The sequence below is a fragment of the Pelodiscus sinensis genome, chromosome 19 (assembly GCF_049634645.1).
Source record: "Pelodiscus sinensis isolate JC-2024 chromosome 19, ASM4963464v1, whole genome shotgun sequence".
Lineage (NCBI taxonomy): Eukaryota > Metazoa > Chordata > Testudines > Trionychidae > Pelodiscus > Pelodiscus sinensis.
The window spans coordinates 325,632-349,354 of NC_134729.1; the positions used below are offsets into that span (position 1 = coordinate 325,632).

The following is a 23,723-nucleotide window of genomic DNA, read 5'->3' on the forward strand; positions in this document are numbered from 1 at the left end:
GGCCCGGAGCAGGGCATGGGGGAGTGGCGCCCTCCTTCCCCGCGCTCCTTTTCCTGCCCCTGGCCGCTGACAGCGTCTGGGCCCCATCCCACGCGCCGCGCCGGCCAAGTCCTTCCCGGGGGAGGGCCGGCCGGGCTCACACGCGCGCTCCAGGTGCTGGGAGAAGGACCCCGGCTGGATGGGGCAAGCATGCCCCAGCCCTTCCGAGTGCTGCACGGCCTGGGCCTCTGGCTGAGCCTGGGGCTGCTGGGTAAGGGCCGGGCAGGGCCCCGTGCTCTCCTGGCGCCCCATGGCAGTGGGCGGGGGCCCCCCAAACCCGCCCGACGCAGCCTCCTGTGTCTCCCCAGGCGCCCGGAGCAGCAACCGGAGCTGCGTCTTCTACGAGCCGCCCCACCAGGTGCGGGGCACCATGCGGCACTGGGGGCGCCTGCTGGGGGGCGCCGAGCGCGGCACCATCCTCTGCCTGGCCAGCCAGTGCTGCTTTGGGATCTGGAACGACAGCCAGGGCGGGCTGCAGGCTGTGATGCAAGGTGAGGGGCGGGGAGGGGGCGCCGCCGGCTGGGGCTGTCCGGGCGCCCGGGGGCAGGGGCCGTTTCGGCTCCAGGAGGGGAGCGGGCTCTGGGACGAGGAGCTGGGCGCTGGCTGGGCGGGCTAGTGGTCGGGGCTGGGGCTGGGTGTCTGGACTCCTGGGGAGTAAGGCCTAGTGGTCGGAGCTTTTCCCTGCTCTTGTGTAGCCCCTTCCCACTTGTCTAGAAGTGGCGGGTGGGTTTGGTTTACAGCCCTGGGAAGTGGCCATGGAGGGGGGGCACCTGCCCCCTGCTGCGGCTGGCTCAGGACCCCCCCAGTGGCTGCAGGGTCAATAGGCGCCTGCATGGCCGACACTGGGGACCTCTGTCCCTGACGGCGCCGTCTGTCTGTCTGTGTCTGTCTGTGTGTGTGTCTGTGTCTGTGTGTCTGTCTGTGTGTGTGTCTGTCTGTGTCTGTGTGTGTGTGTGTCTGTCTGTGTGTGTGTCTGTCTGTCTGTCTGTCTGTCTGCGGGAGGCCAGGCTGCTGGGACAGCGACCGGGACGACTGCGACTCCCCGGCCTGCGAACCCAGCCCCATCCACACCTACGGGGTCACCCTGCAGCGCTGCCTGTGCCGCTCTGACCTCTGCAACGCTGCCAGCCGGCTGGGCGCCCCTGCCCCCCCGCAAGGTGAGCGGGCCCCACGGCCGGGGGGGGGCGGGCCCCTCAGTGTTTGCCACGGGGAAGGGGGCTGGGAGCAGACCCCACAGGGCCGGGGGCTCGCGCCGTCTCCCTGCTGCTGCCTGGCTCAGCGGCGAACCCGGGTCGGGAACCCGGAGTCCCAGGCCGGGTCTTGGGGCGACGGGCCCGGGCAGGTGACAGCAGCGCGTCTCCTGTGGGGATGGAGCTGCAGAGCGGGGGAGGTGGGGGGGGCAGGACCGAGGGGCACAGGCAGGGCCGGGGGAAGCTCGCCCAGACTCTGCCTGGCTCCGAGCCCGACACATTCACAGGGAGGAAAAAACAGAGGCAGACACAAGATAAGTAGAAATCGTGTTGCCCCGTCGGGTCTGCCCTGCTCCCCCGCTGCCCCCGGGCTGTCCCCATCCCCCCCCCCCCGTGTCTGGCCCTGCTCCCCCGCTGCCCCTGAGCTGTCCCCATCCCCCCCCCCCGTGTCTGGCCCTGCTCCCCCGCTGCCCCCGGGCTGTCCCCATCCCCCCCCCCCGTGTCTGGCCCTGCTCCCCCGCTGCCCCTGGGCTGTTCCCATCCCCCCCCCCCGTGTCTGGCCCTGCTCCCCCGCTGCCCCCGGGCTGTCCCCATCCCCCCCCCCGTGTCTGGCCCTGCTCCCCCGCTGCCCCCGGGCTGTCCCCATCCCCCCCCCCCGTGTCTGGCCCTGCTCCCCCGCTGCCCCCGGGCTGTCCCCATCCCCCCCCCCGTGTCTGGCCCTGCTCCCCCGCTGCCCCCGGGCTGTCCCCATCCCCCCCCCCCGTGTCTGGCCCTGCTCCCCCGCTGCCCCCGGGCTGTCCCCATCCCCCCCCCCCGTGTCTGGCCCTGCTCCCCCGCTGCCCCCGGGCTGTCCCCATCCCCGCCCCGTGTCTGGCCCTGCTCCCCCGCTGCCCCCGGGCTGTCCCCATCCCCCCCCCCCGTGTCTGGCCCTGCTCCCCCGCTGCCCCCGGGCTGTCCCCATCCCCCCCCCCCGTGTCTGGCCCTGCTCCCCCGCTGCCCCCGGGCTGTCCCCATCCCCCCCCGTGTCTGGCCCTGCTCCCCCGCTGCCCCCGGGCTGTCCCCATCCCCGCCCTGTGTCTGGCCCTGCTCCCCCGCTGCCCCTGGTCTGTCCCCATCCCCCCCCCCGTGTCTGGCCCTGCTCCCCCGCTGCCCCCGGGCTGTCCCCATCTCCCCCCCGTGTCTGGCCCTGCTCCCCCGCTGCCCCTGGTCTGTCCCCATCCCCCCCCCCGTGTCTGGCCCTGCTCCCCCACTGCCCCTGGTCTGTCCCCATCCCCCCCCCCCGTGTCTGGCCCTGCTCCCCCACTGTCCCGGTCTGTCCCCATCTCCCCACCCCCCCGTGTCTGGCCCTGCTCCTCCACTGCCCCCCAGTCTGTCACCATCTCCCCCCCGTGTCTGGCCCTGCTCCCCTACTGTCTCCCGGGCTGTCCCCATCTCCCCCCCCCGTGTCTGGCCCTGCTCCCCCGCTGCCCCCGGGCTGTCCCCATCTTTCCCCCCCCGTGTCTGGCCCTGCTCCCCCACTGCCCCTGTCTGCTCCCCTCCCCGTGCAGCCCCTCTTGCCCCCCCATGTTTGGCCCTGCTCCCCCACTGCCCCCGGTCTGTCCCCATCTCCCCCCTGTGTCTGGCCCTGCTCCCCCGCTGCCCCCGGGCTGTCCCCATCTCCCCCCCCCCGTGTCTGGCCCTGCTCCCCTCCCTGATCTGTCTCCATCCCCTCTGCAAACTCTCCCGGCTGGGGGAGGGACGGTCCAGCATGGGCCCAGCCCGGCAGGTGCGTGGTGCTGGGGGAGCCCCGCTATCTGGCGCTCTGGCCTGGACGGCGGCCCGCGGACCTTGGGAAAGGAGCCAGGCAGGGGAGCGCCGGGCCAGAGAGCTGAGTCACTCTGATAAGCCGCTGGGAGGCAGCGGGACCCAGCGCTCACACGGGGCTGGGCTGGGGCACCGGGGCCGACCCAACAGTTGCCAGGGTCCCGCCTTTCCCCCGAGGGGCTGCTGGGCCTTCTGGGGGGGTGGGGACGGGGGGAGAGCCGGGCGCCTGGGTTCCCTGCCCGACCCTGAAGGGAGAGCGGAGTCTAGTAGTTAGAGCAAACAGGGCCAGGGAGAGCCAGGCGCCCGGGTTCCCTGCCCGGCCCTGAAGGGAGAGCGGAGTCTAGTAGTTAGAGCAAACGGGGCCAGGGAGAGCCAGGCGCCTGGGTTCTCTGCCCGGCCCTGAAGGGAGAGCGGAGTCTAGTAGTTAGAGCAAACGGGGCCAGGGAGAGCCAGGCGCCTGGGTTCTCTGCCCGGCCCTGAAGGGAGAGCGGAGTCTAGTAGTTAGAGCAAACAGGGCCAGGGAGAGCCAGGCGCCTGGGTTCTCTGCCCGGCCCTGAAGGGAGAGCGGAGTCTAGTAGTTAGAGCAAACAGGGCCAGGGAGAGCCAGGCGCCCGGGTTCCCTGCCCGGCCCTGAAGGGAGAGCGGAGTCTAGTAGTTAGAGCAAACAGGGCCAGGGAGAGCCAGGCGCCCGGGTTCCCTGCCCGGCCCTGAAGGGAGAGCGGAGTCTAGTAGTTAGAGCAAACAGGGCCAGGGAGAGCCAGGCGCCCGGGTTCCCTGCCCGGCCCTGAAGGGAGAGCGGAGTCTAGTAGTTAGAGCAAACAGGGCCAGGGAGAGCCAGGCGCCCGGGTTCCCTGCCCGGCCCTGAAGGGAGAGCGGAGTCTAGTAGTTAGAGCAAACGGGGCCAGGGAGAGCCAGGCGCCTGGGTTCTCTGCCCGGCCCTGAAGGGAGAGCGGAGTCTAGTAGTTAGAGCAAACAGGGCCAGGGAGAGCCAGGCGCCTGGGTTCTCTGCCCGGCCCTGAAGGGAGAGCGGAGTCTAGTAGTTAGAGCAAACAGGGCCAGGGAGAGCCAGGCGCCCGGGTTCCCTGCCCGGCCCTGAAGGGAGAGCGGAGTCTAGTAGTTAGAGCAAACAGGGCCAGGGAGAGCCAGGCGCCCGGGTTCCCTGCCCGGCCCTGAAGGGAGAGCGGAGTCTAGTAGTTAGAGCAAACAGGGCCAGGGAGAGCCAGGCGCCTGGGTTCCCTGCCCGGCCCTGAAGGGAGAGCGGAGTCTAGTAGTTAGAGCAAACAGGGCCAGGGAGAGCCAGGCGCCTGGGTTCCCTGCCTGGCCACAAACAGGCTCCGAAGCAAGAAAGGAAATGGGACCCCCCCCCCCCCGTGCCTCCGCGATGTCGCCTCCTGGTTGGACCCCCAGGTCCCCTCCTCTCAGGCTGGAGGGAGACCCCAGGAGCCCTGACCACTAGGCCCCTCTCCCTGCCAGGGGACTGTCTGGGCATCTTCCAGTCGGGCTGCCCAGCTGGAATTAGCCGGGGCTGGATCCGGTCCCCCCTCCCCAGCCCCTTTGATGGGGGAGGACCCAGGAATGCCGGAGGCGAGGGGGGAGCCGTCCTTTCTCCTGGATTTTAATTAAAACTCAAGCGGAGCCGCGGCCCGTGGGTGGGACGGGAGCCAGGGCCAGATGTGAGGGGCCCCGGCGGCCCCCGGCCTCTCGGCTCCAGGAGGGGGCTGGCTAGCGCTGGCCAGAGAGGCCCCGAGGAGACGGGAGCTGATTCCGCAAAGGGCCGCGGGCAGGACGCAGCCGGCAAGGACTTGCCCCCGGGGGGGGGGGGGGGCTGGGACAGATCCGGGGCCGGGTGCTCAGTTCAGCCTCCCCCTCTCTGCCCCTTCTGCAGCCTCGGCCAGGCCTGCTGGGACAAGCGCCGTCTGGATCGTCGCGGCCTGCCTGCTGCTGCTCTTCCTCTGCGGCGTGGCCGTCCTAGGTATCCCCGGCTCCTCCGGCCCCGCCCCGGTGTGAGGTGTGCCGGATCGACCCCTGCCCCCACCCTGGGACCCTGCTCGGCCCAGCCATGGAAGGGAGGGACTGCAACGCAGCTGTGGGGTGGTCCCTGGTCCCAGCCAGCAGGGGGCGCCCTGGCCAGGGGCAGGAAGCCAGTTAATTGCCCCTTGTCGTGGGTGCTGCTGCTCTCTGGTGGGGCAGCATCAGGGCTGGGCCAGGCTGCCCTGCGCTCACACCCTGCCCAGGCCCAGCCCCTAGGACTCCGGCAGGGCGCCTGGGCAGCTGCTTGGGGGATTCAAATGCCGCCCAGCTGATCTGCAGCGCGCCCACGGCGAGGTTTTGGTTTCTACGTATGGTGCCGATCCGTGCAAGCCTCGGTGCACAGAACAAAATTTATTCCACACGTGGATAGAAAAGCTCAGAGGGAACATTGCTACACACACACACACACACACACACACACACAGAGTCTGGCTGTCTGTAAACAGTCTCTCCTACACACACACAGCCTGGGTTGGTGAACGACTCACATGCACACCCACACACAGGTCATCTGTCTGTATACACAGGCTGTCCCTCCCTAAACACACAGTCTGCTCATCTCTGTAGGCGCCCACACAAACTGGCACACCCACCCTTTGTCTGTCTGCACACACCGGCTGTCTGTCTCTCTTGCCACTGGTGCCTGACTCACCCTGTCTGTCAGCGCACGCGCACACACACACATGCGCGCACACACACGCACATGCGCACACACACATGCACACACACACACACGCGCGCGCGCACACACACACACACCAATGACCTTCGCTGTGGGCCCTGCAGCAACGTGGGCCCAGCCCTGCAAGCGCCCGGTGTTACTGCGCGGGGGAATCTCTCTCTCTCTCCCCCCAGCGCTGCGGAGGGGGCCGGTCTGTGCGGAGGTGCTGCACCGGGAGCAGAGCGGGGAGCTGACCAAGGTCGCCATGAACCCCCTTCCCCGCCAGGAGCAGGAGCCCCCCAGCCAGGAGCTGCCAGAGCTCCAGTTCCTTCAGGTCACGCGTGGGGGCTGCGGTGGGGCGGGTGGCACGGACTGGCCTCTGCCTCAGTTTCCCCTCTGTCCGTGCGGGCTGCAGGCTGGCTCTGCGGGGGGAGCACAAATGACCCAGCCTGTCTCCCCTGCGCTGCGGGAGGGGCCAGCGCAGCCTTGGCCTGTGCCAGCGCGGGCTAGTGCTGGAAGTGTCAGGCAGGGCTCCAGCGCTGTGAGCTTCCCCGCAGCAGTGCCCAGGCATGGACCCCCGTACTGCTGTGAGCTTCCCCGCAGCAGTGCCCAGGCAAGGACCCCCATACTGCTGTGAGCTTCCCCGCAGCCGTGCCCAGGCATGGACCCCCATGCTGCTGTGAGCTTCCCCGCAGCCGTGCCCAGGCATGGACCCCCATACTGCTGTGAACTTCCCCGCAGCAGTGCCCTGCCTAGGATAAGACCCGGCTCCCTGCTCCCGGCTCCATCCCAGGGCACTGAGCGCTTGCCCGTGCCCACTGCGGGTGCCAGGGCAGCCCTGAGGCAGGTCCGCGGGTCACCCTGTGTCTGTGCCCCCCCCAGGTGCTCCAAGAGGGTCGCTTCTCCGTGCTGTGGCAGGGCGCCCTACACCAGACGCCTGTGGCCATCAAGGCCTTCCCTGCCAGCGGCGCCCAGCGCTTTGCGGCCGAGTGGGCCGTGCACAGCCTGCCCCTGATGGAGCACGACAACGTGGCCCGGCTCCTGGCCGCCGGGCGAGGGGGGGCGTGTGGGGCTCAGGGGGGCCTGCTGGTGCTACAGCTCTACCCCGCGGTGAGTGCTTGCCCCAGGCCGCCGGGACATGGGGGTGGCGCTGCCCTCTGCTGGGCACGGGCGGAACGGCAGGGCGCTGGCAGGGGGGTGGCGCTGCCCTCTGCTGGGCACGGGCGGAACGGCAGGGCGCTGGCAGGGGGGTGGCGCTGCCCTCTGCTGGGCACGGGCGGAACGGCAGGGCGCTGGCAGGGGGCGGCGCTGCCCTCTGCTGGGCACGGGCGGAACGGCAGGGCGCTGGCAGGGGGGTGGCGCTGCCCTCTGCTGGGCACGGGCGGAACGGCAGGGCGCTGGCAGGGGGGCGGCGCTGCCCTCTGCTGGGCACGGGCGGAACGGCAGGGCGCTGCCTTGGGGGCGGCGCTGCCCTCTGCTGGGCACGGGCGGAACGGCAGGGCGCTGGCAGGGGGCGGCGCTGCCCTCTGCTGGGCACGGGCGGAACGGCAGGGCGCTGGCAGGGGGGTGGCGCTGCCCTCTGCTGGGCACGGGCGGAACGGCAGAGCGCTGGCAGGGGGGTGGCGCTGCCCTCTGCTGGGCACGGGCGGAACGGCAGGGCGCTGGCAGGGGGGTGGCGCTGCCCTCTGCTGGGCACGGGCGGAACGGCAGGGCGCTGGCGGGGGGGGTGGCGCTGCCCTCTGCTGGGCACGGGCGGTATGGCAGGGCGCTGGCAGGGGGGTGGCGCTGCTCTCTGCTGGGCACGGGCGGAACGGCAGGGCACTGGCGGGGGGGTGGCGCTGCCCTCTGCTGGGCACGGGCGGTATGGCAGGGCGCTGCCATGGGGGTGGCACTGCCCTCTGCTGGGCACGGGCGGAGGCAGGGCGGTGGCTGCACCCCACCCCACGGGCCCAGTGGGCTCCCGCACAGTCCGACTGAGCTGGGCTGTCGGCCCACAGGGATCCCTGCGCCACTTCCTCAGCCAGCACGTCAGTGCCTGGGACGGCACCGCCCGACTGGCCCTGTCGCTGGCCCGGGGCCTGGCCTTCCTGCACGAGGAGCTCTGGCACGAGGGTGAGTGGGGGGGAGCCGCTGGGCCCTGGGGTCACCCCACCCTGCTCCCAGCTGGGCCCCCTTCCCTTCCCGCCCACAGCCTGGCGCGGCGACTTGGCCCGTCCTGGGGGAGCCGGGCACGGGGCCACAGGGGCGGGCAGGCCATGTGGCCCAGCAGCCCACCCCCTCCACTAGCCAAGTGCCCACCCTCGGCAGGTGGGTCTCTGTAGCGTCCCCGTCTCTGCGCCCGACTCAGGGCTGGGGGGGTGCAGGGTTTGGCCCTTCTTGCCCCCTGGTGGCTTCCTCCTCCCCGCAGCTGGATGCTCCCTCACCCGCATCCCCTGGGCGCCAGGCCTGCACAAGCCCAGCGTGGCGCACCGGGACCTGAGCAGCCAGAATGTGCTGGTGCGGGAGGACCGGAGCTGCGCCATCGCGGACTTCGGCCTGGCCACCGCGCTGCCCGTGCGCCTGAAGCGGTGGGGCGGCGGCCGCGTGGAGGCAGCTGTCAGGAAGGTAGCAACATGGGTGTGGGAGTGCGGGGGGGGTGGCCGAGTTTATGTGGGTATTCGTGTGTGTGGCTGTGTGTGTGAATGGGGGTGGAGTGGTGTGCATGGGTGTTTGTGTGTGTGTGTGTGAATGGGGGGGTGGGATGTGCATGGGTGTGTGTGTGTGGCTGGGTGTGTGAGTGGGGGAATGGAGGGGTGTGCATGGGTGTGTGTGTGTGTGTGAGTGGGGGCGTGGAGGGGTGTGCATGGGTGTGTGTGTGTGTGTGAATGGGGGGTGGGATGTGCATGGGTGTGTGTGTGTGGCTGGGTGTGTGAGTGGGGGAATGGAGGGGTGTGCATGGGTGTGTGTGTGTGTGTGAGTGGGGGTGGGATGTGCATGTGTGTGTGTGAGTGGGGGCATGGAGGGGTGTGCATGGGTGTGTGTGTGAGTGGGGGGTGTGATGTGCATGTGTGTGTGTGAGTGGGGTCATGGAGGGGTGTGCATGGGTGTGTGTGTGTGTGTGAATGGGGGTGGGATGTGCATGGGTGTGTGTGTGTGAGTGGGGGTGGGATGTGCATGTGTGTGTGTGAGTGGGGGCATGGAGGGGTGTGCATGGGTGTGTGTGTGAGTGGGGGGTGTGATGTGCATGTGTGTGTGTGAGTGGGGTCATGGAGGGGTGTGCATGGGTGTGTGTGTGTGTGAATGGGGGTGGGATGTGCATGGGTGTGAGTGTGTGAATGGGGGGGTGGGATGTGCATGGGAGTGTGTGTGTGGCTGGGTGTGTGAGTGGGGGCACGGAGGGGTGTGCATGGGTGTGTGTGTGTGAGTGGGGGCGTGGAGGGGTGTGCATGGGTGTGTGTGTGAGTGGGGGGTGGGATGCGCATGGGTGTGTGTGTGAGCGGGGGCATGGAGGGGTGTGCATGGGTGTGTGTGTGAGTGGGGGGTGGGATGTGCGTGTGTGTGTGTGAGTGGGGGCATGGAGGGGTGTGCATGGGTGTGTGTGTGGCTGTGTGTGTGAATGGGGTGGTGTGGTGTGCATGGGTGTGTGTGTGTGTGTGTGTGAATGGGGGGGTGGGATGTGCATGGGTGTGTGTGTGTGTGTCCCGTAGCTCAGAGAACGGGGCCATGGGTCCTACAGCAAAGTGGGTGTCCAGGCCCCTCATGTCTAGGGCAGAGGTGGGGGGAGGCAGGGGAGTCTGAGCTCCCTGGTATGTGGCTGCCCGGGGCCCATGTGACCACACGTGAGCGTCGGAACATGACGGGGGTGAGGCAGGGGAGCCCCTGGACAGGAGGCTGCTTTGGGGGGCGGGCTGAGACCCCCATTTGCTATGACTCAGCCCCATTCATGGGTGCCTGCACAGACGCCCCAGCCCTGGCACGTGCGAACGTTGCACTAGCATGTGCGAGTGCACTCCCGGGGCGTGTGAGTGGCGGGTGGTCAGTGCTGACCTGCGTGCTTGGCCCAGGCAGGGACCCAGAGGTACATGGCCCCGGAGATCCTGGACGACAGCCTGGACCTACAGGACTGGGGCCGCGCGCTGAAGCAGGCCGACATGTACTCGCTCGCCCTGGTGCTCTGGGAGATCCTGACCAGGTGCTCCGCCCTCTCGCCCGGTGAGCGGCTCAACTGGGCCAGCCAGGCCTGGAGCCCATCCCTCCGGCCTCTGTCCTGCTCGGAGATCCCACCCCACTGGCCCCATGTGCCCCCCGGCTTAGCTACTGCTCCCCCCGCCAGGCCGCACTGCATGCAGCCCCTCCCCCCGCAGGCTGTCATTCCCCCAAGAATTTCTCTCCCCTCTTTTGTATCCCCCCCCCCCTCCGCCTGCCTGGGGGGGCACCGGCAAATCAACGGGCTGGGAACGCTGCCACCTGGTGGAGGTTTGAAGAAATCTCTCTCCTCTCTCTGCGGGGGGGGGAGGGGGCTGCACATCCCTGCACTCCGGATACAGGGCCCTGATTCTCATTGACCCCCTTCCTGCTCGGGACAGGCCTGTGCTCCCTGCAGTCTGGGCCCAGTCCCCCCCCCAGCGCTGGTGCAGCCTTGGGGCTGCTCTGACTCACTCCCTGCTCCCCTGAGCCCTGGGAGGCAGGGAGCAGAGACCTCACGCCAGCCCCGCACCAACAGCGGGGGGGGGAGACTCTCCAGGGGCCCCCCTGCCTCCCCAGGACGGCCCCTCAGTGTGGCCAGTGCATGCCGAGAACCAGGGCCTTTGGCTCTAAGGAGAATCCCTATTAGCTGGCAGCAGTAGTTGGGCTTTTATCCGCTCTGCTGGCTGGTCGCTTGAGGGTGACGCACTCACACTGAGCCAGGGGCTAGTACCCAGGGCGTCGTGGGGCAGGGCTGGCAGGAGCCATTTCACCCCATGTGCCCCATTTTCTCCTCCCCCAGACTGCGGGGCCCCCCCCTTCCAGCTGGCCTACGAGGCGGAGCTGGGCAGCAGCCCCACGTATGACGAGCTGCGGCGCCTGGCAGTGGAGGAGAGGAGGCGGCCAGCCATCCCCGACGCCTGGAGGCGGGCAGGCCAGGTGCTGGGGCTTGGGGGGGGCAGGGACAATGGGGACGGGGAGGGGGACACGAGTGGGCAGGGATGAGGGAGGGAGGACGCTGCCCATTTAAAGGGCCGGCGCCCAATACGTCTCTGTAGCGTCACTCCCCCAGCTCAAGACCCTTTGGTGACCCGCCCCCGGCTTTCCAGTCCTGCCCTCAGGCCACGGGTGGGGGGGGTCTTGTCTCTGCTGTGGGAGGTTACCTTGCGGGCGACTCCACCAGCCAGGCCTGCCCAGGCCCTGAGAGACCCCCTCTGCTCTCCTCTCCTGCCCCAGGTCTCCGTCGGCCTGCGGGAGCTGCTGGAGGACTGCTGGGACCCCGATCCCGAGGCCCGGCTGACGGCAGAGTGCACCCGCCAGCGGCTCCAGAGCCTGGGGGCTGAGTGGTCAGCAGGGGGCGCTGAGCTGGCCAAGGTGCTGCCCCCGGGACACGGTGCCTGGGAACGGTCCCTGGGCTGGTGCTGACGGAGGAAGAGGGACGTGGGGGGCAGGGACAGCGAAGTGCCCCCGGCTGCTCCACGCCCGGCTCCTGTTGTCCAGACCCCCCCCCCATCACCCCTGCTGGATGGGATCGGCGCTGCCTGAGCAGGCTGCCCCCTAGTGGAGCTGACACGACTCTTCTCCATCCCCCGGGTGCCCATCCGGCCAGTGAGCCGGCCTGCAGGCCACCTGGCCAGAAGCTATGGCCGTGGGCGTGTGCCCCACATCAAAGGGTCGAGCCCCCGTGCGGCTTAGCCACAGATTTCTGTGTGGTCGGCTCTTATCTTCATTGAATCGTGTCCTGTCTTCCGGGTCCAGGCCTCAGGGTGGCTCTCACTTACACGCCGCTCCCTTGGGCCCTGGGAGGCAGCCACTCCCGTACCACAGTATGGTGCTTTGGCCAGGCTCCTGATCTTCCTGGCTCTGGGCTGTGGGGTTGACACTCAGGAAGCGGGACTGACTGCTCCCTGAGCCCCAAAGTGCTTGCAGTGATGGCCACTGGGTGGGAAGGGAAACTGAGGCACCGAGCAGCAAAGCCCCTTGCCGCCATGCAGCTGAGCCTGAAGCCTAGTCTACTAAGAACATGAGAGCGGCCAGACGGGGTCAGACCAAAGGTCCATCCAGCCCCGTGTCCTGTCTGCCCCCAGTGGCCAATGCCAGGTGCCCCAGAGGGAGTGAACCGAACAGGCAATGATCAAGCGACCTCTCTCCTGCCATCCATCTCCACCCTCTGACACACAGAGCCTAGCGACACCATTCCTTACCCAGCCTGGCTAGTAGCCATTAATGGACCTAACATCCATGAATGTATCTAGTTCTCTTTTAAACCCTGTTTAGTCCTGGCCTTCACAACCTCCTCAGGCAGGGAGTTCCACAGGTTGACAATGCACTGTGTGAAGAAGAACTTCCTTGTATTTGTTTTAAACCTGCTGCCCATTAGTTTCATTTGGTGGCCCCTAGTTCTTATGTGATGGGAACAAGTAAATAACTTTTCCTTATTCACTTTCTCCACACCACTCAGGATTTTATAGACCTCGATCCTACCTCCTCTTAGTCTCCTCTTTTCCAAGCTGAAAAGTCCCAGTCTCTTTAATCTCTCCTCCTATGAGACCCGTTCCAAACCCCTCATCATTTTAGTTGCCCTTCTCTGAACCTTTTCTAATGCCAGTCTATCTTTTTTGAGGTGAGGAGACCACATCTGTACACAGTATTCAAGATGTGGGCGTCCCATGGATTTATATAGGGCCATAAGATATTCTCCGTCTTATTCTCTATCCCTTTTTAAATGATTCCTAACACCCTGTTTGCTTTTTTGACTGCCGCTGCTCACTGCGTGGACGTCTTCAAAGAACTGTCCACGATGACTCCAAGATCTCTTTCCTGATTAGTTGTAGCCAAATTAGCCCCCATCATATTGTATTATATATTGGGGTTATTTTTTCCAGTGTGCATTACTTTACATTTCTCCACATTAAATTTCATTTGCCATTGTGTTGCCCAGTCACTTAGTTTGGTGAGATCTTTTTGAAGTTGACGGGCGAGCTAAGACGGGCCCGCGGGCTCCCCTGGTGTCAGGGGATGTGGGGCCTGGAGCCCGTCTGATCCACTGCCGCAGGATGCGCATAGATCGGTGTTGCCCCCTTTAGCCTTGTCTGCGCCTCCTCAGTGCTGGGGCCAGGACTGAGCTGGGGGGATCAGGGGTCAAGTGGCGGCAGAGACAGAGGGGGTGGAGGCAGGACTAGAGGCGGAGTCAGTAGGGACTGGGTGTCACTCTCCCCCTTCCCCCCCACTCCGGGGTGACTCCTGAGGATCCGCTGGGGCCCTCGCACGTCGCAGGGCTAGCTCTGGGCTCTGCTACCTCCCCCTTAGTTCCCCGGGCGGGTTGCCTTGCAGTTTGGGGTCCTCTTGCCTAGTTTCTCAGGCCCAAAGGCCCACCTGTGATCGTCTCAGCTGCCTGCCCACCACCGGCCGGCACGGCCCTGAGTTACCTCCCACCTGGAGCAGCGGGGCCGTTAGGAAATCGTCCCCTCACGTTAACTCTGCCCCTGGTGAGGAGCCCCCCACGACGCAGGCCCCTGTTAGGCCCTCGCCTGCCCTATCGGCCCCGAGCCTCAGCCTGAAATCCCCCCTCCAGCCGTCCCTTGGCTGCACAGCCAGCCCCAGCTCCGGAGTCTCTGTCCAGAAGGCCGGTCCCCCCACAGCGTCCAGGAGGCTGGTCCCTGCAGCCGGGCGGAGCGTCAGGACTGTGGGGGGTGGAGAGTGGGGGGCGCAGGACTCAGGGCTGCTTTCCAGAGCTCAGCCCCACAGGAATCCAGCCCGTAATTTCTCCAGCACTGCGAACCTCTTACCAGCGGGAGCCAGAGCCCCTAGGGAGCTCAGCGTCCCTTCCAGGCCAGGGTTTACAGCGGTCCCGTCTCAGAAACCTCAGGGTCAGTCTGTGTCTATAACACAGCCATTACAGCTGGGTCCTGCCCTCCCCTGCCCACTAGGGCCCACTCCCCTTCGTGGGCCAGGGAGAGAACCCAGGAGTCCTGCCGCCCAGTCATCTGCTCCAGCCAGCCTGCAAACAGCCCAATGACTAAAACTTTTCCAGTTTTCCCCAGAGATTCCTCCACATCCCTCCCCCCCCCCGTAGGCCCAGCGCCCCGCTGCCCAATATCCTGGGCAGAGCAGGCTCCTTAAGGCCCTGGGTGCGGCTGCCAGGTGAGCCTGGCTTTCCCGCAGCGGCGTCAGAGCTGTGTGACTGGGCTGCGTTCCAGGACCGGCCTGTGCCCTTGGGACACACCCACGGCTCGATACTGACGAATCTCTCCAGGCCAGGCCCTGGTGCCAGTGTGTGTTGGGGGCAGGGCTGTCCCAGAGGGGTGCCCCCTAAGCTTTGTCTCCCACCGATTCGCTCCTGCACCTCGCAGAGCCTCTGGGCAGCTTCATGGGCTGATGAAGAGCACAAAGGTGAGGGCTAGCGGGGGGAGGTCTCTGCCCCACCCCTGTTGTCACCGCTTCCCATCTGGGCGCCGGACACGTCAGCAGGTTTTATCCTCCCGCCCCGTGGGACATGAGCCTCATTTATGGGTGGGGAAACTGAGGCCCAGGGCGGACTCTATGGCTTGCCCCAGGTCACCCGGGACGAACGTGGCGGAGGCAAGACTGTGCTCCAGATCTTCAGGCTGGTGGCCCACCCTTCCTCCTGCGCAGGGTGGATTTCCAGTGTGAGACGGGAGCCCGAATATTTCTTCGCCACCTCCTCTCTGAGGCACCTCTCCAGCATTAGCGGGTGAACCTCCCGAGCGTCGTCCGCCCCCCGCCCTGCCGTGCCCTGCTCCCACGGTGGAGGGGCGATGGTACCCCTGGCGGGGAAACTGAGGCACAGCCACCCGCAAACCCCTCAGACGCTGCGGCTGCTGCTCCCGGAGTTTGCCCCGCGCCCCCGAGGCCGGGCCAGGCGACCCCCGGGAGACTCCAGCAGCCTGAGGCCCGAGCCCATCGCTAACCGCTAGGGCGCGCTGCCCTGCCGCCCCCCCACCCCTCGGGGTAGAACCCAGGAGTCCGGGCCTGGCCCCGCCCCCTCCCGCTGCCTGCCCGCGGGGGGCGGGGCCACCGGGCGGTGACGGACAGTCACGGGGGGCGGGGCCACCGCGCTCCAGGAAGCCGGCGGGGCTCAGCTGGGCAGCGCGGTGCCGAGTCGAGGTGAGTGAGGGGGGGCGGGTGTCTGTGTGTCCCCCCCCCACTGTGCCCCCCTGCACCTCCCGTCCCCTTCCCCCCGTGCCCCCCTGCACCTCCCGTCCCCCCCCCGTGCCCCCCTGCACCCCCCCTCCCCCCTCTGTGCCCCCTGCACCCCCCGTCCCCTCCCCCCTCTGTGCCCCCTGCACCGTGCCCCCCTGCACCCCCCGTCCCCTCCCCCCTCTGTGCCCCCTGCACCCCCCCGTCCCCTCCCCCCCGTGTCTCCCTGCACCCCCCCGTCCCCTCCCCCCTGTGTCCCCCTGCACCTCCCGTCCCCTCCCCCCTCTGTGCCCCCTGCACCGTGCCCCCCTGCACCCCCCGTCCCCTCCCCCCCTGTGTCCCCCTGCACCTCCCGTCCCCTCCCCCCTCTGTGCCCCCTGCACCGTGCCCCCCTGCACCCCCCGTCCCCTCCCCCTCCCCCCTCTGTCCCCCTGCACCCCCCCGTCCCCTCCCCCCTGTGTCCCCCCTCCCCCCCCGCCCGTCCCTGTGTGTACGCGTATCCCCTGCCCTGCCAGTCAGGACCCATCCAGCCCTTCCCCCCCCCCTAACTCCTGCGCCCCAGAGCCGACTCTCCTCTGCTGTAGGCGGCTAGATCGGTTCGGCTCCGGCGTGGCCCCCCCGGGCTGTGGGTGCGCACCGCGTTGCTGAGCCCCGGCCCCGCTTGCAGAGCGCCACGGGCGGGGCGCTCCGCCTGCCCTTGGACCCTGCGCGGGCGGGGCGGCCGGTTCCGCTTGGCTCGGGGCGGCTCCTGTGCAGAGGGCGGGGGCTGGGAACGGGGGGGGGAATTGCAAAGCGCTGTCCCCTGAATGGACCCCCCCCGGCCCGGGGGGGCTGACACCGAACTGCCCCTGCTCGGGGGGGGGCTGACACTGAACTGCCCCTGCTGGGGGGGGGGGCTGACACCGAACTGCCCCTGCTTGGGGGGGCCTGACACTGAACTGCCCCTGCTCGGGGGGCGGGCGGGGCTGACACTGAACTGCCCCTGCTGGGGGGGCGGGGGGGGCTGACACTGAACTGCCCCTGCTGGGGGATGGCGGGGGGGGGCTGACACCGAACTGCCCCTGCTCGGGGGGGCGGCGGGGGGGGCTGACACTGAACTGCCCCTGCTGGGGGGGGGCTGACACTGAACTGCCCCTGCTGGGGGGGGGCGGCGGGGGGCTGACACTGAACTGCCCCTGCTGGGGGGGGCGGGGGGGGCTGACACTGAACTGCCCCTGCTCGGGGGGCGGGGGGGGCTGACACTGAACTGCCCCTGCTGGGGGGGGCGGGGGGGGGCTGACACTGAACTGCCCCTGCTGCGGGGGGCGGGGGGAGCTGACACTGAACTGCCCCTGCTCGGGGGGGTGGAGGGGAGCTGACACTGAACTGCCCCTGCTGGGGGGCGGGGGGGGGCTGACACTGAACTGCCCCTGCTGGGGGGCGGGGGGGGGGGCTGACACTGAACTGCCCCTGCTGGGGGGCGGGGGGGGGCTGACACCGAACTGCCCCTGCTGGGGGGGGCGGGGGGGGGCTGACACCGAACTGCCCCTGCTGGGGGGGGCGGGGGGGGCTGACACCGAACTGCCCCTGCTCGGGGGGGGCGGGGGGGGGCTGACACCGAACTGCCCCTGCTGGGGGGGCGGGGGGGGGCTGACACCGAACTGCCCCTGCTGGGGGGCGGGGGGGGGCTGACACCGAACTGCCCCTGCTCGGGGGGGCGGGGGGGGGCTGACACCGAACTGCCCCTGCTCGGGGGGGCGGGGGGGGCTGACACCGAACTGCCCCTGCTCGGGGGGGCGGGGGGGGCTGACACCGAACTGCCCCTGCTCGGGGGGGCGGGGGGGGGCTGACACCGAACTGCCCCTGCTGGGGGGCGGGGGGGGCTGACACCGAACTGCCCCTGCTCGGGGGGGCGGGGGGGGCTGACACTGAACTGCCCCTGCTGGGGGGGGCGGGGGGGGGCTGACACTGAACTGCCCCTGCTGGGGGGGGCGGGGGGGGGCTGACACTGAACTTCCGCCGGCTCCGAGCCCCCAGGCCACGTTGTCCGACCCGGGGCTGGGGCTCCAGGGGAGAAAGCGGCAGCTGCTGCCTCCTGCCGGTCGCCCCTGTGCCTGGGGCCCGCGGGGCGGGAGGGGACCAGGGCCCTGACCCCCCCGTGGCGGCCGTGGGGCCGGTGGCTGAGCGCTGCGCTAGCAGACCCCTGCCAGGGGACCTGGGGCAAATCGCTGCCCCTCTCCGGACTCCCCTTCCGCCCTTTGTTGCCAGGGCTGGACCCCCAGGCTGTGTTGCCAGCGGGGCGCCCGGGTCTAGGCAGGCAGCAGCCTCAAGGGTGGGCCCTGATCTCCTTTAGGGCCCCCCCCTGCCCGAGGCCTGGCTGACCCCCGCTTTGCCTCACAGCCTCTCTCCCCCTCCAGGTGACCGGAGACGCCTCCTCTCTGAGCATGTGGGATCCCAACGCAGGTGAGGGGTGCTGGGCGCGCTGGCGGGGTTCTCCGCTGCTCCTCTGGCCTCCCCTCTGACGCTCGCCTGCTCTCTGCCCCAGCAGGGCCCCTCCAAAGCGGCAGGTTTGGCGCTCGCCCGGCGCGGCGTGGCTGCTCCCTGGGAAGGGGGCTGGGGGCAGATTCGGCAGGACGCTGCAGAGTGCAAGGGGGAAGATTCCCGCTCCTGAGCTGGTCTTTTCCCGTGACCCTCTGAGGAGCGGCCCCCGGCTGTGGAGTGAAACAGGATTAGCTGCCCAGGCCGCAGGGATCCCCCCAAGGGCCGGGGCTCTCACGGTGAAAAGGCTGCTCTCCTAGCTGCACCAGGCCGTCACTCCGCCTCCGTCCGCTTGCCGGGAGTTTGCGTAACTCTCTCCCCGAGGGCTCCCGGGCCACCCTGGCGGCTGCAGCCGGTCGCCCTAGCGCCGTGGGAGGCAGGTTGGCTGGGGCTATAGAAAATCCAAGACCTAGGTGCCTCCCGATGAAACTCGCAGGCAGCAGGTTCAAAGCAAAGCAAAGCAAAGGACAGAGCACTATGTACAAGGCACAGTCCACCCGTGGAACTCCTCGCCGCGGGGTGTTGTGGAGGCCCAAAGGTCGAGTGGGCTCCCGAAGGAACAAGAGGTTCACGGAGGAGGGGCCATTACCCACGCTGAGTGGGGCCGCACCCCGTGCTCTGCATGTCCCCAGTGTCCGGCAGCCAGGAGTGACTGGGGGTTTGATAAACGTCTCCGCTCTGCCCGTTCTCTGAGCAGTGCAGGGGCTGGGGCTAGCTAGCCCGCCTGGCCGCTCTGGTGCCTGCCTCCCGCGTGCACAGATTGGCGGTGTCTGAGCCAGCGGGCTGCTTCTGGCCCCCGTGCAGATGGAGGCACAGGGGCCCTGCCAGGCAGCAGAGGGGGCAGGCAAAGCCGGGGAGCAGGAGCCAAAGCTGTGAGGCTCGGTGCTGCCCTCTGGGCTGGCGTGGGGGCAGGGCAGCACGGGGGAGGGGGGGTCTCGTCTCCGGCTGGCTGTGACTCGGGTGTATTCTTCTTCCAGGACACCCTGGTGCCTATCCTGGAGCCGCCTATCCCCCCAACCCCACCTACCCTCCTGGCACCAACCCTGCCTTCCCCCCCCCGGGGAACCCTGCCTTCCCCCCGGGCACCGCGCCCCCCGGCACCTACCCCATCCCCCCAGCGGGGCTTCCAGGGCAGCCGGCCTACCCCCCTGGGCACCCCATTCAGCCCCTGTGCCCGGGCCAGCAGCCGGGCTACCCCCTGGGCCCCTACCCCCCGCCTGCTCCTGGCATGCCCGGGGGGATGGGTGTTAACCCCCTGATGCCCGGGACCATCCCCGTCGGGACCCACGGGCTGGACAAGAAGGCGGCGAAGAAGATGAGGAAGAAGATGAAGAAGGCTCACAAGCTGCACAAGCCGCACAAGAAGGGGAAGGTCAGTGGGGGGACGGTGGGGCTCTGGCCTGGTGGTTAAGGTGTGTGCAGGGGGAAGGGAAGGAGGCGGGGGGGGTGTTTTCTCAGCCCCTGCGTGAGGGTCCCTCCCCCCAGCCCGTTTGGCCGTTGGGTCCCTGAGCCGGGCCAGGGGCTGTGGCTCCTTCCACCTCCTGGCTGCTGCTTTGGGTTCGGCCCGTGCCGCTGGCTTGGGGGGTCTTGGCCAGGGGAAGGGCAAAGCCGTCAGGGGACTCCCCGGGACGCAGCGTGTGGGGGTTGGCAGCAACCCCAGGGCCCCTGGGACATGGGGGTGCAGCAGTTGGGGGGATTGGCAGGGGGTTCCCTGTGGGTGGGGCGGAGCCCTGCTTCCATGGCAGCAGTTCAGGACCCTGTTAGCAGGGTGCCCCCCTTCCTCTCTGCTCCCAGCCATCCACCAGGCCCCCCCCCCCCCGGTGCCTCGCGGTCTGGGGGCCCCCCCCCGGCACCTCGCGGTCTGGGGGCCCCCCCGGCGCCTCGCGGTCTGGGCCCCCCCCCCCCCGGTGCCTCGCGGTCTGGGGGCCCCCGGCACCTCACGGTTTCTCTCCCCTTCCTGCAGCATTCCTCCTCCTCCTCCTCCTCCTCCAGCAGCAGCGACTGACCGAGGCGTCCCCCCGCCCTCCAGCCATGCACGCTTCCCGCAGACCGACCGGACAGCCATCTTCCCCTGCTGCAGCCCCTCCCTGGGCGACGGGCCGGGCGCCAGCCACCTCCCCGTGTAACCGTGCTGGGGGCAGAGGCTAAAGCCCCCAGGCCAGGCAGTGGCCCAGAAGAGGGAGCGGGTGAGCCATGCAGGAATCTGGGTGCCACTGGCTGGTGGGTGCAGGCCCGTTGGGGGCCGGCACTAGCCGCTTGCTCCCTCCCTGGGTGTCCTGGCTCCTTGTGCCGACTGGCCGAGAGGCGGGTTGTTCCCAAGGCCCTGAGGAATGTGGCATCCGAATGACTTTGGAGAAACCTGCCGCCGGGTGCCCGGTGTCTGGTGGGACGTGCCTGTGGGGCTGCCGCGGGAGGTCGCCTGTCTGCAAACAAAGCGCCGCTCGGGATGCCGGGGGGCACCCGAATGGACCCGCTTGGGGGTCACCGAGAAGAGTTTTAAACTTGATTTGCGGGAGAGATTTCTGCCCTGCCCCCGCAGAAGGGCGGGGGTGGGGCTCTGTATGCCAAGAGCAGGAGGTGCTGGGGCTGCCCAAATGCAGCCTGGCTGTCCCTGTGTAAAACAAGAGGGCAGCCAGCCCTAATGCATAGCCGTGGGAGACTACAAGTCCCAGCATGCCATGCTCCCATGGGCTGGAGCATGGCCTTCTGGGATCTGTAGTCCCATGTGGAGGAAGGCAGCTCAGGGCCGTCTCTGGTGCCCGAGGTCTGCACTAGGGCTCGGTGCGCATGGGCCCAGCAGGGATCAGGACGGGCCGTGATGCATGGTGCCTCCGCGTGCTCCCGTTGTCTCCTCTGCCTGCTCCGGTCTTGTCTGCTCATCGCTCCTCCAATAAAGGCTTTTGGGGTTTTGTGCTGAACTGCCGCAGTCAGTGATCGGAGATGCTGGGGTGCAGCACCCGCTGCCCCGTCCCCACACCGGCCTCGGGGGGCGCCAGCTTGGAATTACGCAGCGAACCCGCTGGGCAGCGCGTGTGCCCAGGCCCCCGGGCCCTTGCATCCCCTGCCTAAGGACGCCTGACTCTGCAGCTGCTGCTGCTTTCAGCCGTGGGGCGCTCTGGTTCCCCAACGTGGCAGCCGTCTCCCCCGCGTCCGAGTCAGCTTCCCGCCACGTCTCTGGTTGCCTCCCAGCAGGCTGTGGGGCGGCGTGCCAGGCCGGAGCTGTGAGCGAGTGAGACCCCAGCCTGCCCGGGATCACGTGCAGAACAGAGGGATGGTCCCTGCCTTACATAAGAACGGCCAGACGGGGTCAGCCCAAAGCCCGTCCGGCCCAGGGTCCTGTCTGCCCACAGTGGCCAAAGCCAGGTGCCCCAGAGGGAGGGAACGCAACAGGTATCCTCACACCCTGTCACCCACCTCCAGACACACACAGGCGAGGGACCCCATCCCTACCCACCCTGGCTAACAGCCATTGATGCACCTAACCTCCTGAATCTATCCAGCTCTTCTTTGAACCCTGTTAAAGTTCTGGCCTTCACCACATCCTCTGGCGAGGAGTTCCCCAGGTTCCTTAGTGGCTTAGATAATGGTCCTCAACCCAGGGGCACTCGTACCTCTGGGGGTACGCAGAGGTCTTCTGGAAGGTACATCAACTCCTCTTTTTGCAACAGGCTGCATAGAAAGCAGGGTTGATCCCGCCCTGGGCAGCGGGCTGGACTCCGTGCATCCTGAGGTCTGTGCCAGCCCAGGGATTCTATGAACAAGCACTAGCAAAGTCAGTTCAAACGCAAGTCTCATACGGCCCATACCTTGTTTCTACCGCTGTGTACACTATGCACCGAACTGGAAGTGCCCTGCTGATTTTCCAATTGATTTATAATTAGAAGGTGAAAATGCCAAGAGAAGCAACGTTTCAGCAGTTCTGTGGCTGGGACCCTTGTGTGTCTGATTTTGCAAGCCAGTCCTTGTTAAGTGAGGTGACCATTGGGGGCCTGCAAGACAAGTCCAGCGTGGGAAGGGGGTGCAGTGGCTTGGAGAGCCACCGGGGCAGACTTGGGGGGGAGGGGGCTGCCCCAGCTGGACTGGAGTGATTTCCCCGCCCACGGCACGGTGTGGTAGGCAGCCCGGCCGGGCCGCTGGCTAACCGCCATGAGTAAGCATCAGCCAGCTAGGGTGGTGCTTACGGGTGAACCATTCGCATCCCTGCTTAGAAATGAGACGGCGAACAAACCCTCCGGGGCTCTGGGAAACCTCCTGGCGGTCGCCGGCCAGTGGCTCCGCTGCACCTCGGGGCCTGAGCATCGGTCCCAGCACCTCGCTGGGTATTTTAATCCTCCTCCCACGCATCAGCGTTGGGCTCTGGCTGGGCTCTGCTCTGCGCCTAGCCTTGAGCTCAGCCGAGCTGCGCTGCCCCCGTGTTTGGGGGGGCCTGTCGTTAACCCGACCTGCCCCCAGGCTAGACGCAGCCAGACGGACGGATTCCTGCCGGCGCCGGTGCCTATGCCACGCCCGTCGTTCCTGACACAGCTGTAGTGAACGGCACCCGGGCCTTGCGTGGATCGTCGCTGTTCCGGGGGACACAGACCCTGGATTGGTAGATGGGGACCAACTTGCCCCCTGTTGCTCCCCAGCAGCATCTGCCGACACAGCTCCAGGTCCTTCTGGACGGCACGCTCCATAAGAACAGCCCCTGTGGCTGACCCCCTTGCTGTGCTTCCCAAATAGCCCTGGCAGGGTGGGGAGGGTCGTTTCTCGGCTCCCTGCTCTTTTCGGGACTGACCCCGGGGCTGTGTGGCTGTGCAGGTATCGGGCTCCTGCTGTTTCAGGCACCCGGGATCCTTCTGCAACGACAGCTTTTAAAAGGGAGACTTGTCCCGCCTCTCCTGTGCCGTGGTACCAGGCTGCTGGGGCCCCGGCAGCACCCGCATCCGGGTGCATCTCGCAGGCTGAGCGTGGGCCGGGGGACTGCAGACCAGGGCGTGTCTCTGAGGCTGTGCTGAAGGTGCTGGCGCGGGCAGCAGGCTAGATGACTCTGCTTGTGGGAACCAGCGAGCAGGGTACCGGGCGCATCACCCTTCCGGGTAACCGGTTAACCGGCGGCACGGCTGGGCCGGAGCAGCCCCCGCCCGCAGGATCCCGGTTAAACCGTTAGCTGGTTGAGCGATGGAACGGGATTCACGTGGCACCCGGTGTCGCTGCTTCCTGTGCGGGCGGAAGGGGCTTTCCCTTGGATGCTGGCGGCTCTCCTCCAATGTTCCCCCTCGGTTTTTCCCCATCTGGGGTGGAATGAGTTTTGTTCTGCGCACCGAGGCATCTGTGGATGTGCACCCCCCCATAGAGACACAAGCTGCTGGCTGGGGGCGCGCTGCTAATCAGCAAGGGGGTATGGGAATCTCTCCTGGGCGGCCACCCAAGCACCCCGCTTGCAGGGAACCCTGCTCCCCTCCCTGGGCGGCAGTGGCTGGGTCAACCAACGCGTTCTCCTGCCCCGTCCGCAGCGCTCCCACGCTCCGAGCCCAGGTCTGCGGGCGGAGCGGCCTGAGGGCCAGCCGAGGCAGGGCAGCAGAAGGGCCCAGCCGCTGTTCCTCTGCCGATCCTCCTACGGACCTTTGTGACGTCTGGGCTCCTCTCAGCAGCTGAGTAACCCAGCCCTGACTCTTCCAGGGCAGCTGGCTGCAGGGGGCCTGGCCAGAGGGGAGACACCTGGCCCGGGAGCCCAGCCTCGCGTGTGACGACTCTGCACTAACGCCAGCTCCGCTCTTGCTGGGGCACACAGATAAGAACGTCCCTGGGGGGATTCTGGAGTGGAACCGGAGTGCCGGCCAAAGACGCCAGGTGTGACCAGTTTTACGGGGCTGCCAGCCAGTGTTCCCTGAAGCCGGGAGCTCGTGCGGCCGCTCAGGAGAGGTTCAGATGCCGCCCAGGGGGTTAGCAGAGCACCTGCAGCTGGGTGTTTTGTTCCTGCTGGTGGTGCACACCCACACACGCCTTGGTGCACGTAAGAATTATTCCGCACATGGGTGGAAACGTTTAGCGGGAACGTTGCTGCGAGCGCTGAGGAACAGCTTTGCTGGTTTGGCCCCCGAGCCGTTGTTCTCCCTGCTCATTGAGTCTAGCAGGCACAGATGGCTATTGGGCGTGCTGGGGGTGCCAGCCCTCTG

The 23,723-nt window shown here is 67.9% G+C and overlaps 2 protein-coding genes across 3 annotated transcripts; both read left to right on the top strand.

Annotated features, from left to right (window-relative positions):
* Positions 1 to 12,829, top strand: AMHR2 (anti-Mullerian hormone receptor type 2). 2 transcript variants are annotated; one of them, XM_075901612.1, is made up of 11 exons: positions 1 to 250; positions 348 to 530; positions 1,047 to 1,196; positions 4,918 to 5,004; positions 5,919 to 6,058; positions 6,607 to 6,834; positions 7,722 to 7,836; positions 8,168 to 8,328; positions 9,768 to 9,915; positions 10,691 to 10,827; positions 11,125 to 12,829. In XM_075901612.1, exons 1-11 carry the CDS (start codon positions 16 to 18, stop codon positions 11,311 to 11,313), a joined length of 1,773 nt encoding a protein of 590 aa, XP_075757727.1. In that variant the 5' UTR covers positions 1 to 15; the 3' UTR covers positions 11,314 to 12,829. The 2 variants fall into 2 exon arrangements, with proteins under 2 accessions (XP_075757727.1, XP_075757726.1); XM_075901611.1 differs by having other exon boundaries at positions 99 to 250; positions 8,132 to 8,328.
* A 2,073-nt stretch (positions 12,830 to 14,902) lies between these two features.
* PRR13 (proline rich 13) lies at positions 14,903 to 20,483 on the top strand. Its single transcript, XM_075901613.1, has 4 exons — positions 14,903 to 15,015; positions 17,445 to 17,490; positions 18,543 to 18,937; positions 19,529 to 20,483. The coding sequence occupies exons 2-4, from the start codon at positions 17,472 to 17,474 to the stop codon at positions 19,568 to 19,570; spliced, it is 456 nt and encodes a 151-aa protein (XP_075757728.1). The 5' UTR covers positions 14,903 to 15,015; positions 17,445 to 17,471; the 3' UTR covers positions 19,571 to 20,483.
* The last annotated feature ends 3,240 nt before the right edge of the window (positions 20,484 to 23,723 follow it).